Source organism: Oncorhynchus clarkii, chromosome 5, assembly GCF_045791955.1.
Source record: "Oncorhynchus clarkii lewisi isolate Uvic-CL-2024 chromosome 5, UVic_Ocla_1.0, whole genome shotgun sequence".
Lineage (NCBI taxonomy): Eukaryota > Metazoa > Chordata > Actinopteri > Salmoniformes > Salmonidae > Oncorhynchus > Oncorhynchus clarkii.
Genome location: NC_092151.1, coordinates 3,618,749 through 3,640,032, shown reverse-complemented (window position 1 = coordinate 3,640,032; position 21,284 = coordinate 3,618,749). Strand labels below are relative to the sequence as shown.

General features: G+C 43.2%; 1 protein-coding gene across 1 annotated transcript in view; it reads left to right on the top strand.

Annotated features, from left to right (window-relative positions):
- Window positions 1–20,524, top strand: part of LOC139409826 (metalloprotease TIKI1-like) — a 134,353-nt gene extending 113,829 nt beyond the window's left edge. Inside the window, exons 6-7 of the mRNA XM_071155212.1 lie at window positions 15,413–15,685; window positions 20,134–20,524. Of these exons, the coding sequence (XP_071011313.1) occupies window positions 15,413–15,685; window positions 20,134–20,359 (499 nt within the window). The 3' untranslated portion in view covers window positions 20,360–20,524. The remainder of the gene's footprint in view (window positions 1–15,412; window positions 15,686–20,133) is intronic.
- The last annotated feature ends 760 nt before the right edge of the window (window positions 20,525–21,284 follow it).

Genomic DNA, 21,284 nt, shown 5'->3' with positions numbered 1-21,284 from the left:
AGCTCCTCCCCTCCACACAGCTCCTCCACTCCACACAGCTCCTCCACTCTACACAGCTCCTCCACTCCACACAGCTGCTCCACTCCACACAGCTCCTCCACTCCACACAGCTGCTCCACGCTGCTCCACTCCACACAGCTCCTCCACTCCACACAGCTCCTCCACTCTACACAGCTCCTCCACTCCACACAGCTCCTCCACTCTACACAGCTCCTCTACTCCACACAGCTGCTCCACTCCACACAGCTCCTCCACTCCACACAGCTCCTCCACACTACACAGCTCCTCCACTCCACACAGCTGCTCCACTCCACACAGCTCCTCCACTCCACACAGCTCCTCCACTCTACACAGCTCCTCCACTCCACACAGCTGCTCCACTCCACACAGCTCCTCCACTCCACACAGCTCCTCCACTCCACACAGCTCCTCCACTCCACACAGCTCCTCCCCTCCACACAGCTCCTCCACTCTACACAGCTCCTCCACTCCACACAGCTCCTCCACTCCACACAGCTCCTCCACTCCACACAGCTCCTCCACTCCACACAGCTGCTCCACTCCACACAGCTCCTCCACTCCACACAGCTCCTCCACTCCACACAGCTCCTCCACTCCACACAGCTGCTCCACTCCACACAGCTGCTCCACTCCACACAGCTCCTCCACTCCACACAGCTCCTTACAATCCACACAGCTGCTCCACTCCACACAGCTCCTCCACTCCACACATGCAGTTGAAATGTTGATTTGCACTGCTCGTACTCTGTTGTAATTGACAGAAGGTTCTGAATGTTCAGACTAGTGGCAATTCCACATTCAATATAACTGGGAAAAAACGAGGTCCGACTGGGAAAATATTCATCCAACATCCAAAACGGTCATCCAAACTTGGAATTCCAAGTCGGAAACTCTGGCCTCTTTCTCGGGCTCCATCTTTCCGACCTGAACATCAATGACATGATTTGACCTATTTTTTTAAGTTCCCATTTGTCTTCAAATGATGCTTGTGACACATCAGACTGGTGGTATATAGTGACTGGTGGTATATAGTGACTGGTGGTACATAGTGACTGGTGGTACATAGTGACTGGTGGTATATAGTGACAGGTGGTATATAGTGACTGGTGGTATATAGTGACTGGTGGTACATAGTGACTGGTGGTATATAGTGACTGGTGGTATATAGTGACAGGTGGTATATAGTGACTGGTGGTATATAGTGACTGGTGGTATATAGTGACTGGTGGTACATAGTGACTGGTGGTATATAGTGACTGGTGGTACATAGTGACTGGTGGTATATAGTGACAGGTGGTATATAGTGACTGGTGGTATATAGTGACTGGTGGTATATAGTGACTGGTGGTATATAGTGACTGGTGGTACATAGTGACTGGTGGTATATAGTGACAGGTGGTATATAGTGACTGGTGGTATATAGTGACTGGTGGTATATAGTGACTGGTGGTATATAGTGACTGGTGGTATATAGTGACTGGTGGTACATAGTGACTGGTGGTATATAGTGACTGGTGGTACATAGTGACTGGTGGTATATAGTGACTGGTGGTATATAGTGACTGGTGGTATATAGTGACTGGTGGTATATAGTGACTGGTGGTATATAGTGACTGGTGGTATATAGTGACTGGTGGTACATAGTGACTGGTGGTATATAGTGACTGGTGGTACATAGTGACTGGTGGTATATAGTGACTGGTTGTATATAGTGACTGGTGGTATATAGTGACTGGTGGTACATAGTGACTGGTGGTACATAGTGACTGGTGGTATATAGTGACTGGTGGTACATAGTGACTGGTGGTATATAGTGACTGGTGGTATATAGTGACTGGTGGTATATAGTGACTGGTTGTATATAGTGACTGGTGGTATATAGTGACTGGTGGTACATAGTGACTGGTGGTACATAGTGACTGGTGGTATATAGTGACTGGTGGTACATAGTGACTGGTGGTATATAGTGACTGGTGGTATATAGTGACTGGTGGTATATAGTGACTGGTGGTATATAGTGACTGGTGGTATATAGTGACTGGTGGTACATAGTGACTGGTGGTACATAGTGACTGGTGGGTATATAGTGACTGGTGGTATATAGTGTGGGTATATAGTGACTGGTTGTATATAGTGACTGGTGGTACTGGTGGTATATAGTGACTGGTGGTATATAGTGACTGGTGTATATAGTGATATAGTGACTGGTGGTACATAGTGACTGGTGGTATATATAGTGACTGGTGGTATATAGTGACTGGTGGTATATAGTGACTGGTGGTACATAGTGACTGGTGGTACATAGTGACTGGTGGTATATAGTGACTGGTGGTACATAGTGACTGGTGGTATATAGTGACTGGTGGTATATAGTGACTGGTGGTATATAGTGACTGGTGGTATATAGTGACTGGTGGTATATAGTGACTGGTGGTATATAGTGACTGGTGGTATATAGTGACTGGTGGTATATAGTGACTGGTGGTATATAGTGACTGGTGGTATATAGTGACTGGTGGTATATAGTGACTGGTGGTATATAGTGACTGGTGGTATATAGTGACTGGTGGTATATAGTGACTGGTGGTATATAGTGACTGGTGGTATATAGTGACTGGTGGTATATAGTGACTGGTGGTATATAGTGACTGGTGGTATATAGTGACTGGTGGTATATAGTGACTGGTTGTATATAGTGACTGGTGGTATATAGTGACTGGTGGTATATAGTGACTGGTGGTATATAGTGACTGGTGGTATATAGTGACTGGTGGTACATAGTGACTGGTGGTATATAGTGACTGGTTGTATATAGTGACTGGTGGTATATAGTGACTGGTGGTATATAGTGACTGGTGGTATATAGTGACTGGTGGTATATAGTGACTGGTGGTATATAGTGACTGGTGGTATATAGTGACTGGTGGTATATAGTGACTGGTGGTATATAGTGACTGGTGGTATATAGTGACTGGTGGTATATAGTGACTGGTGGTATATAGTGACTGGTGGTATATAGTGACTGGTGGTATATAGTGACTGGTGGTATATAGTGACTGGTGGTATATAGTGACTGGTGGTATATAGTGACTGGTGGTATATAGTGACTGGTGGTATATAGTGACTGGTGGTATATAGTGACTGGTGGTATATAGTGACTGGTTGTATATAGTGACTGGTGGTATATAGTGACTGGTGGTATATAGTGACTGGTGGTATATAGTGACTGGTGGTATATAGTGACTGGTGGTATATAGTGACTGGTGGTATATAGTGACTGGTTGTATATAGTGACTGGTGGTATATAGTGACTGGTGGTATATAGTGACTGGTGGTATATAGTGACTGGTGGTATATAGTGACTGGTGGTATATAGTGACTGGTTGTATATAGTGACTGGTGGTATATAGTGACTGGTGGTATATAGTGACTGGTGGTATATAGTGACTGGTGGTATATAGTGACTGGTGGTATATAGTGACTGGTTGTATATAGTTACTGGTGGTATATAGTGACTGGTGGTATATAGTGACTGGTTGTATATAGTGACTGGTGGTATATAGTTGACTGGTGGTATATAGTGACTGGTGGTATATAGTGACTGGTGGTATATAGTGACTGGTGGTATATAGTGACTGGTGGTATATAGTGACTGGTGGTATATAGTGACTGGTGGTATATAGTGACTGGTGGTATATAGTGACTGGTGGTATATAGTGACTGGTGGTATATAGTGACTGGTGGTATATAGTGACTGGTGGTATATAGTGACTGGTGTTGTATATAGTGACTGGTGGTATATAGTTACTGGTGTATATAGTGACTGGTGGTATATAGTGACTGGTGGTATATAGTGACTGGTTGTATATAGTGACTGGTTGTATATAGTGACTGGTGGTATATAGTGACTGGTGGTATATAGTGACTGGACTTGGTATATAGTGACTGGTGGTATATAGTGACTGGTTGTATATAGTGACTGGTGGTATAGTGACTGGTTGTATATAGTGACTGGTGGTATATAGTGACTGGTGGTATATAGTGACTGGTTGTATATAGTGACTGGTGGTATATAGTGACTGGTGGTATATACTGGTGGTATATAGTTACTGGTGGTATATAGTGACTGGTGGTATATAGTGACTGGTTGTATATAGTGACTGGTGGTATATAGTGACTGGTGGTATATAGTGACTGGTGGTATATAGTGACTGGTGGTACATAGTGACTGGTGGTATATAGTGACTGGTGGTATATAGTGACTGGTGGTATATAGTGACTGGTGGTATATAGTGACTGGTGGTATATAGTGACTGGTGGTATATAGTGACAGGTGGTATATAGTGACTGTTTGTATATAGTGACTGGTGGTATATAGTGACTGGTGGTATATAGTGACTGGTGGTATATAGTGACTGGTGGTATATAGTGACTGGTGGTACATAGTGACTGGTGGTACATAGTGACTGGTGGTATATAGTGACTGGTGGTATATAGTGACTGGTGGTATATAGTGACTGGTGGTATATAGTGACTGGTGGTATATAGTGACTGGTTGTATATAGTGACTGGTTGTATATAGTGACTGGTGGTATATAGTGACTGGTGGTATATAGTGACTGGTGGTATATAGTGACTGGTGGTATATAGTGACTGGTGGTATATAGTGACTGGTGGTATATAGTGACTGGTGGTATATAGTGACTGGTGGTATATAGTGACTGGTGGTACATAGTGACTGGTGGTACATAGTGACTGGTGGTATATAGTGACTGGTGGTATATAGTGACTGGTGGTATATAGTGACTGGTGGTATATAGTGACTGGTGGTATATAGTGACTGGTTGTATATAGTGACTGGTTGTATATAGTGACTGGTGGTATATAGTGACTGGTGGTATATAGTGACTGGTGGTATATAGTGACTGGTGGTATATAGTGACTGGTTGTATATAGTGACTGGTGGTATATAGTGACTGGTGGTATATAGTGACTGGTGGTACATAGTGACTGGTGGTATATAGTGACTGGTGGTATATAGTGACTGGTGGTATATAGTGACTGGTGGTATATAGTGACTGGTGGTATATAGTGACTGGTGGTATATAGTGACTGGTGGTACATAGTGACTGGTTGTATATAGTGACTGGTGGTATATAGTGACTGGTGGTATATAGTGACTGGTGGTATATAGTGACTGGTGGTATATAGTGACTGGTGGTATATAGTGACTGGTGGTATATAGTGACTGGTGGTATATTTATTTATTTTTATTTCCCCTTTATTTAACCAGGTAGGCTAGTTGAGAACAAGTTCTCATTTACAATTGCGACCTGGCCAAGATAAAGCAAAGCAGTTCGACACACACAACGACACAGAGTTACACATGGAGTAAAACAAACATACAGTCAATAATACAGTAAAAACAAGTCTATATACGATGTGAGCAAATGAGGTGAGATAAGGGAGGTAAAGGCAAAAAGGCCATGGTGGCAAAGTAAATACAATATAGCAAGTAAAACACTGGAATGGTAGATTTGCAATGGGAGAATGTGCAAAGTAGAAATAAAAATAATGGGGTGCAAAGGAGCAAAATAAATAAATAAATAAAATACAGTAGGGAAAGAGGTAGTTGTTTGGGCTAAATTATAGGTGGGCTATGTACAGGTGCAGTAATCTGTGAGCTGCTCTGACAGTTGGTGCTTAAAGCTAGTGAGGGAGATAAGTGTTTCCAGTTTCAGAGATTTTTGTAGTTCGTTCCAGTCATTGGCAGCAGAGAACTGGAAGGAGAGGCGGCCAAAGAAAGAATTGGTTTTGGGGGTGACTAGAGAGATATACCTGCTGGAGCGCGTGCTACAGGTGGGAGATGCAATGGTGACCAGCGAGCTGAGATAAGGGGGGACTTTACCTAGCAGGGTCTTGTAGATGACATGGAGCCAGTGGGTTTGGCGACGAGTATGAAGCGAGGGCCAGCCAACGAGAGCGTACAGGTCGCAATGGTGGGTAGTATATGGGGCTTTGGTGACAAAACGGATTGCACTGTGATAGACTGCATCCAATTTGTTGAGTAGGGTATTGGAGGCTATTTTGTAAATGACATCGCCAAAGTCGAGGATTGGTAGGATGGTCAGTTTTACAAGGGTATGTTTGGCAGCATGAGTGAAGGATGCTTTGTTGCGAAATAGGAAGCCAATTCTAGATTTAACTTTGGATTGGAGATGTTTGATATGGGTCTGGAAGGAGAGTTTACAGTCTAACCAGACACCTAAGTATTTGTAGTTGTCCACGTATTCTAAGTCAGAGCCGTCCAGAGTAGTAATGTTGGACAGGCGGGTAGGTACAGGTAGCTATCGGTTGAAGAGCATGCATTTAGTTTTACTTGTATTTAAGAGCAATTGGAGGCCACGGAAGGAGAGTTGTATGGTATTGAAGCTTGCCTGGAGGGTTGTTAACACAGTGTCCAAAGAAGGGCCAGAAGTATACAGAATGGTGTCGTCTGCGTAGAGGTGGATCAGAGACTCACCAGCAGCAAGAGCGACCTCATTGATGTATACAGAGAAGAGAGTCGGTCCAAGAATTGAACCCTGTGGCACCCCCATAGAGACTGCCAGAGGTCCGGACAGCAGACCCTCCGATTTGACACACTGAACTCTATCAGAGAAGTAGTTGGTGAACCAGGCGAGGCAATCATTTGAGAAACCAAGGCTGTCGAGTCTGCCGATGAGGATGTGGTGATTGACAGAGTCGAAAGCCTTGGCCAGATCAATGAATACGGCTGCACAGTAATGTTTCTTATCGATGGCGGTTAAGATATCATTTAGGACCTTGAGCGTGGCTGAGGTGCACCCATGACCAGCTCTGAAACCAGATTGCATAGCAGAGAAGGTATGGTGAGATTCGAAATGGTCGGTAATCTGTTTGTTGACTTGGCTTTCGAAGACCTTAGAAAGGCATGGTAGGATAGATATAGGTCTGTAGCAGTTTGGGTCAAGAGTGTCACCCCCTTTGAAGAGGGGGATGACCGCAGCTGCTTTCCAATCTTTGGGAATCTCAGACGACACGAAAGAGAGGTTGAACAGGCTAGTAATAGGGGTGGCAACAATTTTGGCAGATAATTTTAGAAAAAAAGGGTCCAGATTGTCTAGCCCGGCTGATTTGTAGGGGTCCAGATTTTGCAGCTCATTCAGAACATCAGCTGAGCAGATTTGGGCGAAGGAGAAATGGGGAAGGCTTGGGCGAGTTGTTGTGGGGGGTGCAGTGCTGTTGACCGGGGTAGGAGTAGCCAGGTGGAAAGCATGGCCAGCCGTAGAAAAATGCTTATTGAAATTCTCAAATATGGTGGATTTATCAGTGGTGACAGTGTTTCCTATCTTCAGTGCAGTGGGCAGCTGGGAGGAGGTGTTCTTATTCTCCATGGACTTTACAGTGTCCCAGAACTTTTTTGAGTTAGTGTTGCAGGAAGCAAATTTCTGCTTGAAAAAGCTAGCCTTGGCTTTTCTAACTGCCTGTGTATAATGGTTTCTAGCTTCCCTGAACAGCTGCATATCACGGGGGCTGTTCGATGCTAATGCAGAACGCCATAGGATGTTTTTGTGTTGGTTAAGGGCAGTCAGGTCTGGTTCTAAATTTCTTGAATGGGGCATGTTTATTTAAGATGGTTAGGAAGGCATTTTTAAAAAATATGCAGGCATCCTCTACTGACGGGATGAGATCAATATCCTTCCAGGATACCCCGGCCAGGTCGATTAGAAAGGCCTGCTCGCTGAAGTGTTTCAGGGAGCGTTTTACAGATATGAGTGGAGGTCGTTTGACCGCTGACCCATTACGGATGCAGGCAATGAGGCAGTGATCGCTGAGATCTTGGTTGAAAACAGCAGAGGTGTATTTAGAGGGCAAGTTGGTTAGGATGATATCTATGAGGGTGCCCGTGTTTAAGGCTTTGGGGAGGTACCTGGTAGGTTCATTGATAATTTGTGTGAGGTTGAGGGCATCAAGTTTAGATTGTAGGATGGCTGGGGTGTTAAGCATGTTCCAGTTTAGGTCGCCTAGCAGCACAAGCTCTGAAGATAGATGGGGGGCAATCAGTTCACATATGGTGTCCAGAGCACAGCTGGGGGCAGAGGGTGGTCTATAGCAGGCGGCAACGGTGAGAGACTTGTTTTTAGAGAGGTGGATTTTTAAAAGTAGAAGTTCAAATTGTTTGGGTACAGACCTGGATAGTAGGACAGAACTCTGCAGGCTAGCTTTGCAGTAGATTGCAACACCACCCCCTTTGGCAGTTCTATCTTGTCTGAAAATGTTGTAGTTTGGAATTAAAATGTCTGAATTTTTGGTGGTCTTCCTAAGCCAGGATTCAGACACAGCTAGAACATCCGGGTTGGCAGAGTTTGCTAAAGCAGTGAATAGAACAAACTTAGGGAGGAGGCTTCTAATGTTAACATGCATGAAACCAAGGCTATTACGGTTACAGAAGTCATCAAAAGAGAGCGCCTGGGAAATAGGAGTGGAGCTAGGCACTGCAGGGCCTGGATTCACCTCTACATCGCCAGAGGAACAGAGTAGGAGTAGAATAAGGGTGCGGCTAAAAGCAATAAGAATTGGTCGTTTAGAACGTCTGGAACAGAGAGTAAAAGGAGGTTTCTGGGGGCGATAAAATAGCATCAAGGTAAAATGTACAGACAAAGGTAAGGTAGGATGTGAATACAGTGGAGGTAAACCTAGGTATTGAGTGATGAAGAGAGAGATATTGTCTCTAGAAACATCATTGAAACCAGGAGATGTCATTGCATGTGTGGGTGGTGGAACTAATAGGTTGGATAAGGTATAATGAGCAGGACTAGAGGCTCTACAGTGAAATAAGCCAATAAACACTAACCAGAACAGCAATGGACAAGGCATATTGACATTAAGGAGAGGCATGCTCAGTCGAGTGATCAAAAGGGTCCAGTGAGTGGAGAGGTTGGTTGGGGGTCACGGCGATTTAGACAGCTAAATCGTTAGCAAGCTAGCATAGGAGCAAGCTAGCATAGAATGGAGGTCTGTTATTAGCCAACTCTTGTGTTCCGTCAGTAGATTAGTGGGTTTCCGTGTGGTAGAGGGGAATTAATCCAAATCACACAACAACAACAAAAATAAAAACAATAGATATAGTTATAGAGGCCCAAGAAGAAAAATAAATAAATAAATAAAAATAAAATAAAATAAAAATTGTCCGATTGTCTATTCAGATAGCAGCCGATAAGATAGCCAACGGCTAGCAGGCCGCAGATGGGCGCCCAGGCAACGTTGCGCCGGAGGAGCCAGCCGGACAATTCCCTCGGGTAGACAACGTCGGCAGTCCAACTGTGAAGGCCGGTGGGGCTCCGCGTAGGCAGCAAAACGGGTCCGGATAGGTGACTGCAGCCCAGGAGTGATTGATGGAACATTTCAGCTGGCTAGCTCCGGAACAATTGATGTTAGCTCCGGAATCGACGAAAGCCGATAGTCACACGGATAGCAGCTAGCTAGCTGTGAGATCCAGGTATGGATGTCCAGAGCCAGCGGCCGAAATCCGGTATGTTCCGTTCCGAGCCGCGCTGCACCGCGCCGTACAAAACTGGCGATAGATTCTCGAGCCAAAGGACAGCCGATGACCACAAACCGTGGTTAGCTGAGTACTAACGATTAGCCAGTAAATAAGCTAACTAGCTTCTGAACCAGCTTCAGAGTAGCTTCTGGACCAGCTTCTGGCTAGCTCCCGGCTAGCTTCTGGCTAATTTCTGGCTAGCCTCTCGGAGGATCACAGATCTGAGGTAAATAATATTTTTTTATATAAATATAAATTGGTGAAGCGGATTGCAGGAGAGTGTTCTGAAGATGAGTTTTTGGAAAATTAAAAATGTATGTGAAAAAAAAAGTTGTAAATATATCTATATATTTATATACACGACAGGACGAGGACAAAAATACGTCTGAACTGCTATGCCATCTTGGGAATATAGTGACTGGTTGTATATAGTGACTGGTGGTACATAGTGACTGGTGGTACATAGTGACTGGTGGTATATAGTGACTGGTGGTACATAGTGACTGGTTGTATATAGTGACTGGTGGTATATAGTGACTGGTGGTATATTGTGACTGGTGGTACATAGTGACTGGTGGTACATAGTGACTGGTGGTACATAGTGACTGGTGGTATATAGTGACTGGTGGTACATAGTGACTGGTGGTATATAGTGACTGGTGGTATATAGTGACTGGTGGTACATAGTGACTGGTGGTTTATAGTGTCTGGTGGTACATAGTGACTGGTGGTATATTGTGACTATATAGTGACTGGTGGTACATAGTGACTGGTGGTATATAGTGACTGGTGGTATATAGTGACTATATAGTGACTGGTGGTACATAGTGACTGGTGGTATATAGTGACTTGTGGTACATAGTGACTGGTGGTATATAGTGACTGGTGGTACACAGTAACTGGTGGTACATAATGACAGGTGGTAATCATGTCTCTACTGACAATTTGAATGCACAAAAATCCCGTGATGAGATCCCAAGGCCCATTTTGTGTAAGGTATCTGTGGCCAACAGATGCATATCTGTATTCCCAGTCATTTGAATTGACTGAATTCCTCATATGAACTGTAACTCGGTAAAATCTTTGAAAATATTGCAAGTTGTGTTTATATTTTTGTTCAGTGTAGATTGTGTTGAATGATTTGGTGATTTGCTACCAGACCTCAGGATAAGGCCCAGATGCAGACAGTTCAAAGTAACAAATGTTTATTTACAAAAACCGCCAGAACTAGAAACAATGAACTAACATGAAGCAGGAGTAGAGGGGAAAAAACAGCTGGTAAACTTGACGACGAACTGGCAACAGACAAACAGACAACACAGGTATAAATACACCGGGGATAATGGGGAAGATGGGCAACACCTGGAGGGGGTGGAAACAAGCACATAGACAGGCGAAACAGATCAGGGTGTGACACTTGCACTATAAACAGGACTTTCCAAATTGGTCTGGCAAATCTGGCCACATTAAGATTGTATTATTTTACTGTACAGTAATGTACAGATTAATGTACATTTGCTCATTTGTTTTATTAAACATACAATAGTCAATATAACATTTATTTGAACCTGCATCAAAGACACACAACCAATAATAATTTGTCTCTAATCTGTATCGCTGAAGCGTTACAGATGGCTGAATCGTTACAGATCGCTGAAGCCTTACAGATGGCTGAAGCCTTACAGATGGCTGAATCGTTACAGATGCCTGAAGCCTTACAGATGGCTGAAGCCTTACAGATGGCTGAAGCGTTACAGATGGCTGAAGCGTTGCAGATGGCTGAAGCCTTACAGATGGCTGAAGCGTTACAGATGGCTGAAGCCTTACAGATGGCTGAAGCGTTACAGATGGCTGAAGCCTTACAGATGGCTGAAGCCTTACAGATGCCTGAAGCATTACAGATCGCTGAAACCTTACAGATGGCTGAAGCGTTACAGATCGCTGAAGCCTTACAGATCGCTGAAGCGTTACAGATGGCTGAAGCCTTACAGATGGCTGAAGCGTTACAGATGGCTGAAGCCTTACAGATGGCTGAAGCCTTACAGATGGCTGAAGCGTTACAGATGGCTGAAGCCTTACAGATGGCTGAAGCGTTACAGATGGCTGAAGCCTTACAGATCGCTGAAGCCTTACAGATGGCTGAAGCCTTACAGATGGCTGAAGCGTTACAGATGGCTGAAGCCTTACAGATGGCTGAAGCGTTACAGATGGCTGAAGCGTTACAGATGGCTGAAGCGTTACAGATGGCTGAAGCCTTACAGATGGCTGAAGCCTTACAGATGGCTGAAGCCTTACAGATGGCTGAAGCCTTACAGATGGCTGAAGCGTTACAGATGGCTGAAGCCTTACAGATGGCTGAAGCCTTACAGATGGCTGAAGCATTACAGATTCCGTGATAGAAATGTAATGGTAATTTCTGATTGAGATGACATATGCAGAATTTACCGGAATGCATTCTCTGCTAGCACAGGAACATTGTCTTTACATTCCAATCACGCTGTAACGTTGAACTTCCTCAATATATATTGAATAGAGTCCCTTGTCTTTTTTACATTTTCATAAAACGTACACTACCGGTCAAAGGTTTGAACACTCTGACTCATTCAAGGCTTTTTTTATATTTAACTATCTTCTACATTGTAGAATAATAGTGAAGACATCAAAACTATGAAATAACACACATGGAATCATGTAGTAACCAAAAAAGTGTTATTAAACAAATCTCAAAATTGTATTTGAGATTCTTGAAAGTAGCCACCCTTTGCCTGGATGACAGCTTTCCACACTCTTGGCATTCCCTCAACCAGCTTCATGAGGTAAATGACATTTCAATTAACAGGTGTGCCTTGTTAAAAGTTCATTTGTAGAATTTCTTTCCTTCGTAATGCGTTTGAGCCAATCAGTTGTGTTGTGACAAGGTAGGGGTGGTATACAGAAGATAGCTCTATTTGGTAAAAGACCAAGTCCATATTATGGCAAGAACAGCTTATATAAGCAAAGAGAAACGAAAGTCCATCATTACTCTAAGACATGAAGCTCAGTCAATGCGGAAAATTTCAAAAACGTTTAAAGTTTTTTCAAGTGCTGTCACAGAATCCATCAAGCGCTATGACGAAACTGGCTCTCGTGAGGACCACCACAGGAAAGGAAGACCCAGAGTTTCCTCTGCTGCAGAGGATAAGTTCATTAGAGTTTCCAGTCTCGGAAATTGCTGCCCAAATAAATGCTTCACAGAGCTCAAGTAACAGACACATCTCAACATCAACTGTTCAGAGGAGACCGTGTGAATCAGGCGTTCATGGTTGAAAGAAACCACAACTAAAGGACACCAATGATAAGAAGACACTTGCTTGGGCCAAGAAACACGAGCAATGGACATTAGACCGATGGACATCTGTCCTTTGGTCTGACGAGTCCAAATTTGAGATTTTTGGTTCCAACCGCCGAGTCTTTGTGAGATGCAGAGTAGTTGAACAGATGATCTCCGCATATGTGGTTCCCACCGTGAAGCATGGAGGAGGAGGTGTGGTGGTGTGGGGGTGCTTTGCTGGTGACACTGTCGGTGATTTATTTAGATTTCAAGGCACACTTAACCAGCATGTCTACCACAGCATTCTGCAGCGATACGCCATCCAATCTGGTTTGCGCTTAGTGGGACCATAATTTGTTTTTCAACAGGACAATGACCCAACACCTCCAGGCTGTGTAAGGGCTATTTGACCAAGAAGGAGAGTGATGGAGTGCTGCATCAGATGACCTGGCCTCCACAATCACCTGACCTCAACCCAATTGAGATGGTTTGGGATTAATTGCACCGCAGAGTAAAGGAAAAGCAGCCAACAAGCAGCATATGTGGGAACTCCTTCAAGACTGTTGGAAAAGTATTCCAGGTGAAACTGGTTGAGAGAATACCAAAAGTGTGCAATGTTTCCATCAAGGCAAATGGTGGCTACTTTGAAGAATCTACAATATAAAATATATTTGGATTTGTTTAACACTTTTTTGGTTACTACATGATTCCATGTGTGTTATTTCATAGTTTTGATGTCTTCACTATAATTCTACAATGTAGAAAATAGTACAAATAAAGAAAAGCCTTTGATTGAGTAGGTGTGTCCAAACTTTTCACTGGAACTGTATATGCTGTGTTATAAAGTGCAAGTAAAGGATTGTGTAGGCCTATCTTCTCCTGTCTGCTTGTCCAGTCTCCCTGGGGGGCGATCTGTTTCCTATCTTCTCCTGTCTGCTTGTCCAGTCTCCCTGGGTGGCGATCTCTTTCCTATCTTCTCCTGTCTGCTTGTCCAGTCTCCCTGGGTGGCGATCTCTTTCCTATCTTCTCCTGTCTGCTTGTCCAGTCTCCCTGGGTGGCGATCTCTTTCCTATCTTCTCCTGTCTGCTTGTCCAATCTCCCTGGGTGGCGATCTCTTTCCTATCTTCTCCTGTCTGCTTGTCCAGTCTCCCTGGGGGGCGATCTCTTCCCTGTCTTCTACTGTCTGCTTGTCCAGACTCCCTGGGTGGCAATCTCTTTTTGGTGATCAGTTGAATCTCTTGCTTCGTCTCTCCTGTCAGCTGCATATGGATCTCCGTCCTGTCTCTAACCTCACCACCACCACATAGCTGTATGGATTATATCTCTAACCCTAACTACTCCCCACGACAGGCCCACACAGATCCTAAATCCCAGACACACGTAGAGAGGAGATGAGATGGTGAAGATAGGGTTTCACCCTAGGAAAAAGAATCCCCTTATCACAAGTTAAAATGTTAGATACTGCATGTCCTCCTGAATCTCATCTGAACTTTCTCTCTTTCACTCTCTCTCTGTTAGTCTCTCTATCTCTATATCTCCCTTTTTTACACACACACACACACACACACATACACACACTTCACACACACACTTCACACACTTCACACACACACACATCGCATTTTTTTCTGAAATGAATGGGACTGGAGATTGGAGGAGAAACTGAATGTCTGGAGGGATGATCGTAAATATCCCATTGCAAATATGCGACAACAAAGTGGATAGGGTTTTGACCAGTTTATCTCCAGCTCCAACAGATTTATGTAACGTTTGATAAATGATTTGAAGCCGTGTCTGTTTAGCTGTTGTTTGAATGATGGACCAATGATTCATCCGAAGCAGATGGGTCTGAAGAATAATTCCTGTGATTCTCCTGTAAGGCTTCAGAAGGATCATACTTCCCCGTAGGTGTTTTCACCAGTGGAGGAGCGATCAGGGCCGGACGACTGCATTTGGGGGCATGAAGCACAGAGAAAATGCTGCCGTTTTTAAATCTAATTTCCTGAAATTCTACACTTTTTTTGCCATGGGGCAGGGATAGTTTGTTTTTCTGATTTATAGCTCATCGCTTTTGTTAATATTTTTCCAAGATGCTAAGAGAAAATGTTGCTCTTTTAAAGCAAATTTACTCAAATTCTACACATTTTGCTATAATCTGCCCCCCCCCCAAGCACCAACCCTGCCCCCCCCCCCCCCACCAAGCACCAACCCTGCCCCCCCCCCCACCAAGCACCAACCCAGCCCCCCCCCCCCCCCACCAAGCACCAACCCTGCCCCCCCCCCACCAAGCACCAACCCCCCCCCCCCCCCCCACCAAGCACCAACCCTGCCCCCTGACTACAATCCCATGTTTGGTCATAATGTAATATTTTCCAGGCATTGGAAGCTGGTGTCAACTGTTCAGATGTTAAATCCAAAGGCATTTGAATGTTTCTATCAGTTCAGATGTTAACTCCAAAGGCATTTGGATGTTCAACTGTTCTCTATTTCTAACATTACTCTCTCCATCACCACAGTCGATCGAAATCCTCTACCGACCAGACGGGTCATTCTCCGGGTCAGAACCTGGATGAGTACCCTTACCTGGAGCCGTTCCTCCACGAATTCCACGACGAGGAGCAACAGCACCCTCTGCAGGACAACCCACTACCCAACATACCTCGTCACTCCCCCAGCCTGGAGCTGATGGACACGATGGACCGCAAGCTGAAGAAGAAACGACGTAACAAACAGAAGAAACATCAGAGAAACAGACAGTTTAATGACCTCTGGGTTCGCATCGAGGAGAGGTGAGAGAGGAGACGTTGTTGTGTATCACTGTGTACTGTTGATAGTTCTACCAGAACAATGTGTACCGTTATTGTGTGACGTTATGTACCCAAAGTTGTGGGTTCAATTCCCACAGAAAACATGTACACATGTTAAATGTACATGTACACATGTTAAACTCACTGTATTGGGGATAGTAGGTATCCTAGTGGTTAGAGGGGGGAGGTAGGTATCCTAGTGGTTAGAGCGTTGAGCCAGTAACCGAAAGGTTGCTAGATCGAATCCCTGAGCTGACAATGTAAAAGTATGTCGTTCTGCCCCTGAACAAGGCAGTTAACCCACTGTTCCTAGGCCGTCATTGTAATGAAATATTTGTTCTTAACTGACTTGCCTGGTTAAATATTTTTTATTATTGTAAGTCACTTTGGCTAAGAGCATCAGCTAAATGGTATATATTACATTACTATGGGTGGTAGCTGGCATACCAGTAGTTTATGATGATGTATGTTCCTAAGAATGGGGAAGGGCATGGAGAGAGAAGTATTGAATTCACATGTCAGGTAAATGTCAAGACAGTTCAAGGGGTTAAGTACTAGGTAGGTATCACTTTCGTGCTCAAGTCTGGGCAGTTATAGCTGCTCTGTCTACAGGATCTACCCTCTAACTGACAGAGACCCTGCAGGCACAACGACCCATCATATCACATCACAGATACCTCCTTCTAGACTGGTTCTCTCCTGGTTCAGTGTTATGGATCCTAAGGAAAGGAAATACGTTGTGGAAGGTTGTAGCTACCGGCAAGAGACCTTTGTGACGGAAAATATGATCCTCTTTTTTAATTTTTTTTATTCGAATATGATCACAAAGAGACTATTGTTGAATTTGCCGTGAAGAATAACCACACACTTGTTACTTGGTTGATTCTCTGACTGACTGTTTGGTATATTTATAACTATAAGGCCAGTTTCCTAAACTTGGACTGAAAAGCATGCTCAATGGAACTGTGAATTGAAAGGTCTTTTTAGTCCTGAAAATAAAATAACATGGGATGTTTCTAAATACATTTCCCCCAAAAGTCAACTTCAGACGTTTGTATATTATGTCTGAAAAAAATGTTTTAAAAATGGTACATTATGGTTAATATTCAGGAAGGTAGCCTGCTGAGTTTTCCTCTAAACAGAGCATTGTACACTGTGTTTCCAGTGTTGGGGAGTACAGAGGAAGGTCTCTCTGGTTGATTTGATGCGTGGCCACATGCAGACATGTCAGACCTGATTATACTTCACCCTCCTGAGTTCACTGGCTCTGCTTTGTAAACGCAGGTTCAACTAAAATAAACCTGAGATCCTGTCCCAAATGGCACCCTGTTCTCTATACAGTGCACTACTTTTAACCAGAGTGGACCTGGAATGACCATAGGGGCTCTGGTCAAAAGTAGTGCACTATATTAGGAAATAGGGTTCTATTTGGGACTCATACCTGCTTATAGGCTCAGTCAGTATTCCCGGCAATCAAACACAGCAGAAAACAAAATGAATAACTATTCTGAATGTACCTTTCTAAAATAAGCAGCAAATTCAGGGCTAGGTTATATCCAAGAGAGACAGCTGGCTCTTGTAACCAAGGACAATCAATGAAAAGTCAATATTATTAACTACTAACATATGTCCAGTGATGAAAAGAGCCTAATTATATATGCTAGGTAAATTATGCCTCTGGTCAGTTTGTCGTTGCTTCCCCAAATGGCTTCGTATGACTATAGGCCCTGGTGCACTATCTAGGGTATATGGTGCAATTTGGGACTGAATCCTAGTCATCACAGGCCTGCTGACTTCTGGCCCATTATGCCTTCACCATGTCACGAGTTCATTCCTCAATAAGTACCAAAATTGTCAAATCACAACCTCAATTGAAACATTGCTCATTAATTTCATTCCAGCTTAGAATTCAACCGTTTTTTTTATTTTCTTTACTAATGGGAGGTAGTTACAGAGCTGAGTTTCTCTCTACCAATAGTGGCAGGCGGAGGAAGCTGTCCGTTTGTTGTGATTGGCAGAGTCCCAATAAGCCCGTACTTAGTTCCTGGATCTAACAGGCGTACATCAAAGAGACTGGCATGTTTCTGGATTCATCCTGATCAGGCTGATGATTTCCAGAGTTCTGACAAACTAGGTTCTAAGGTTCTGGAATTCTCTGTTTGACATCGTCATGTAGCATTAGCAGCTAAACTAGCAACAGTATCAATGTTTGACCTCATTATGTAACAACAGTTAAAATTAGGAACAGTATCAATGTTTGACTCCTCTATATCTGACTGGGTAAATAACTCCTCTGACTGGGTAAATAACTCCTCTATATCTGACGGGGTTAATAACTCCTCTATATCTGACTGGGTAAATAACTCCTCTATATCTGACTGGGTTAATAACTACTCTGACTGGGTTAATAACCCCTCTATATCTGACTGGGTTAATAACTCCTCTATATCTGACTGGGTAAATAACTGCTCTGACTGGGTAAATAACTCCTCCGACTGGGTAAATAACTCCTCTATATCCGACTGGGTAAATAACTCCTCTATATCTGACTGGGTAAATAACTCCTCTATATCCGACTGGGAAAATAACTCCTCTATATCTGACTGGGTAAATAACTCCTCTGACTGGGTAAATAACTCCTCTATATCTGACTGGGTTAATAACTCCTCTATATCTGGCTGGGTAAATAACTCCTCTATATCTGACTGGGTAAATAACCTCTCTGACTGGGTAAATAACTCCTCTATATCTGACTAGGTAAATAACACCTCTGACTGGATAAATAACTCCTCTATATATGACTGGGTAAATAACTCCTCTATATCTGACTGGGTAAATAACTAATCTATACCTGACTGGGTAAATAACTCCTCTATATCTGACTGGGTTAATAACTCCTCTGACTGGGTTAATAACTTCTCTATATCTGACCGGGTTAATAACTCCTCTGACTGGGTAAATAACTCCTCTATATCTGACTGGGTAAATAACTCATCTATATCTGACTGGGTTAATAACTCCTCTATATCTGACTGGGTAAATAACCCCTCTATATCTGACTAGGTTAATAACTACTCTATATCTGACTGGGTAAATAACTCCTCTATATCTGACTGGGTAAATAACTCCTCTATATCTGACTGGGTAAATAACTCCTCTGATTGGGTAAATAACTCCTCTATATCTGACTGGGTAAATAACTCCTCTGACTGGGTAAATAACTCCTCTATATCTGACTGGGTTAATAACTACTCTATATCTGACTGGGTTAATAACTCCTCTATATCTGACTGGGTTAATAACTCCTCTATATTTGACTGGGTAAATAACTCCTCTATATCTGACTGGGTTAATAACTCCTCTGACTGTGTTAATAACTCCTCTATATCTGACTGGGTTAATAACTCCTCTGACTGGGTTAATAACTTCTCTATATCTGACTGGGTAAATAACTCCTCTGACTGGGTAAATAACTCCTCTATATCTGACTGGGTTAATAACTACTCTATATCTGACTGGGTTAATAACTCCTCTATATCTGACTGGGTTAATAACTCCTCTATATTTGACTGGGTAAATAACTCCTCTATATCTGACTGGGTTAATAACTCCTCTGACTGTGTTAATAACTCCTCTATATCTGACTGGGTTAATAACTCCTCTATATCTGACTGGGTTAATAACTCCTCTATATCTGACAGGGTTAATAACTCCTCTATATCTGACTGGGTTAATAACTCCTCTATATCTGACTGGGTAAATAACTCCTCTATATCTGACTGGGTAAATAACCCCTCTATATCTGACTGGGTAAATAACTCCTCTATATCTGACTGGGTAAATAACCCCTCTATATCTGACTGGGTAAATAACTCCTCTATATCTGACTGGGTAAATAACCCCTCTATATCTGACTAGGTTAATAACTACTCTATATCTGACTGGGTAAATAACTCCTCTATATCTGACTGGGTAAATAACTCCTCTATATCTGACTGGGTAAATAACCCCTCTATATCTGACTGGGTAAATAACTCCTCTATATCTGACTGGGTAAATAACCCCTCTATATCTGACTGGGTTAATAACTCCTCTGACTGGGTAAATAACTGCTCGTTATTTGACTGGGCTAATAATAACTAATAATATTATAATACTACTATAAAATAATATTTTGTTTTTATAATTTGTTTATTGAGGAAAGTCATGTTGAGATTACATAATATTTGTTTCAAGGGAGAGTCTGAGACCGTGTGTTGGCAGGGAATGTGTGACATCATCTCTCAACCCACAGACGGACATAACACACTGATTACTATCCATGGTGAATCTAACATGACATAACTCCTATCCAATCTTAATCTAACATGACATAACTCCTATCCAATCTTAATCTAACATGCAATCCTCTTGTCTCTGTTGTCTCTCAGCACCACAGTCCAGTCTCCTCCACCTCCTCTGGTGCATATCCTCAACGGTTACGTCACCGTAGGGCCTCACCACCATGACCTTGAAAGAGGCCTCGCCCACGGCCACGGCAGAACCAATCACCACAGGTGGTCGTCAGGCTGCTCCGCCTCCACGCCGCTGTCTGTCATCTGGTTACGGTTAACAGTATTGGTTCACACCTGGACACTGGTAGTAACTCTAGTCTAAAGTATGAGGTTGTTGGATAAACTTTTACACAAAAACTGGAAGAAAAATCCTCATCAATCTATTTCAAAAACACTGTAATTCTGTATACTGTTAACATTGTTGGGTGACATCTGGACTGCACATCTAGTACAGGAGGTTCCTGGTTCAAAACCCTCCTGCTCTCATCTGGACTGCAGCACAAATGCAGGAGGTTCCTGGTTCAAAACCCTCCTGCTCTCATCTGGACTGCAGCACTAATGCAGGAGGTTCCTGGTTCAAAACCCTCCTGCTCTCATCTGGACTGCAGCACTAATGCAGGAGGTTCCTGGTTCAAAACCCTCCTGCTCTCATCTGGACTGCAGCACTAATGCAGGAGGTTCCTGGTTCAAAACCCTCATGCTCTCATCTGGACTGCAGATCTAATGCAGGAGGTTCCTGGTTCAAAACCCTCCTGCTCTCATCTGGACTCTAGTAGCAGATCTAGTACTGTAATCAGTGTTGGTTCACATCTGGACCCTGAATAACTAGTGCAGGAGGTTACTGGTTCAAACCCTTCCTGCTCTTAAACTGGAAGGAAAGGAATCATCTTTTTCAACACACAATGAGGTGAATCCTAACTTCAAGTGAAAATCGGACATAAGTGGAAGTTCGCATTCGCTCAAATCAGTCTAAACTGGATCTTTTTACATGTAATTTAGTACTTTATTTTTTACAAAAAAAAACGAATATATTATTAAGAACCCAAACAGCTCTTCCTTTTCTTCCGACCCTCTTCATTTATTCTTCCCTTTTTGAGGAATGTGTTTTGTATCGTGTAATACTGTGGGAATTGTATATATCTACATATTCTAGATTGTATTTTAGAAATATGACATTGAAAATGGTTGAATGTGTTTTGTTTATTGTTGTTGTTTATAAATAGATAGTGGAATTTTTGAGACTAAAG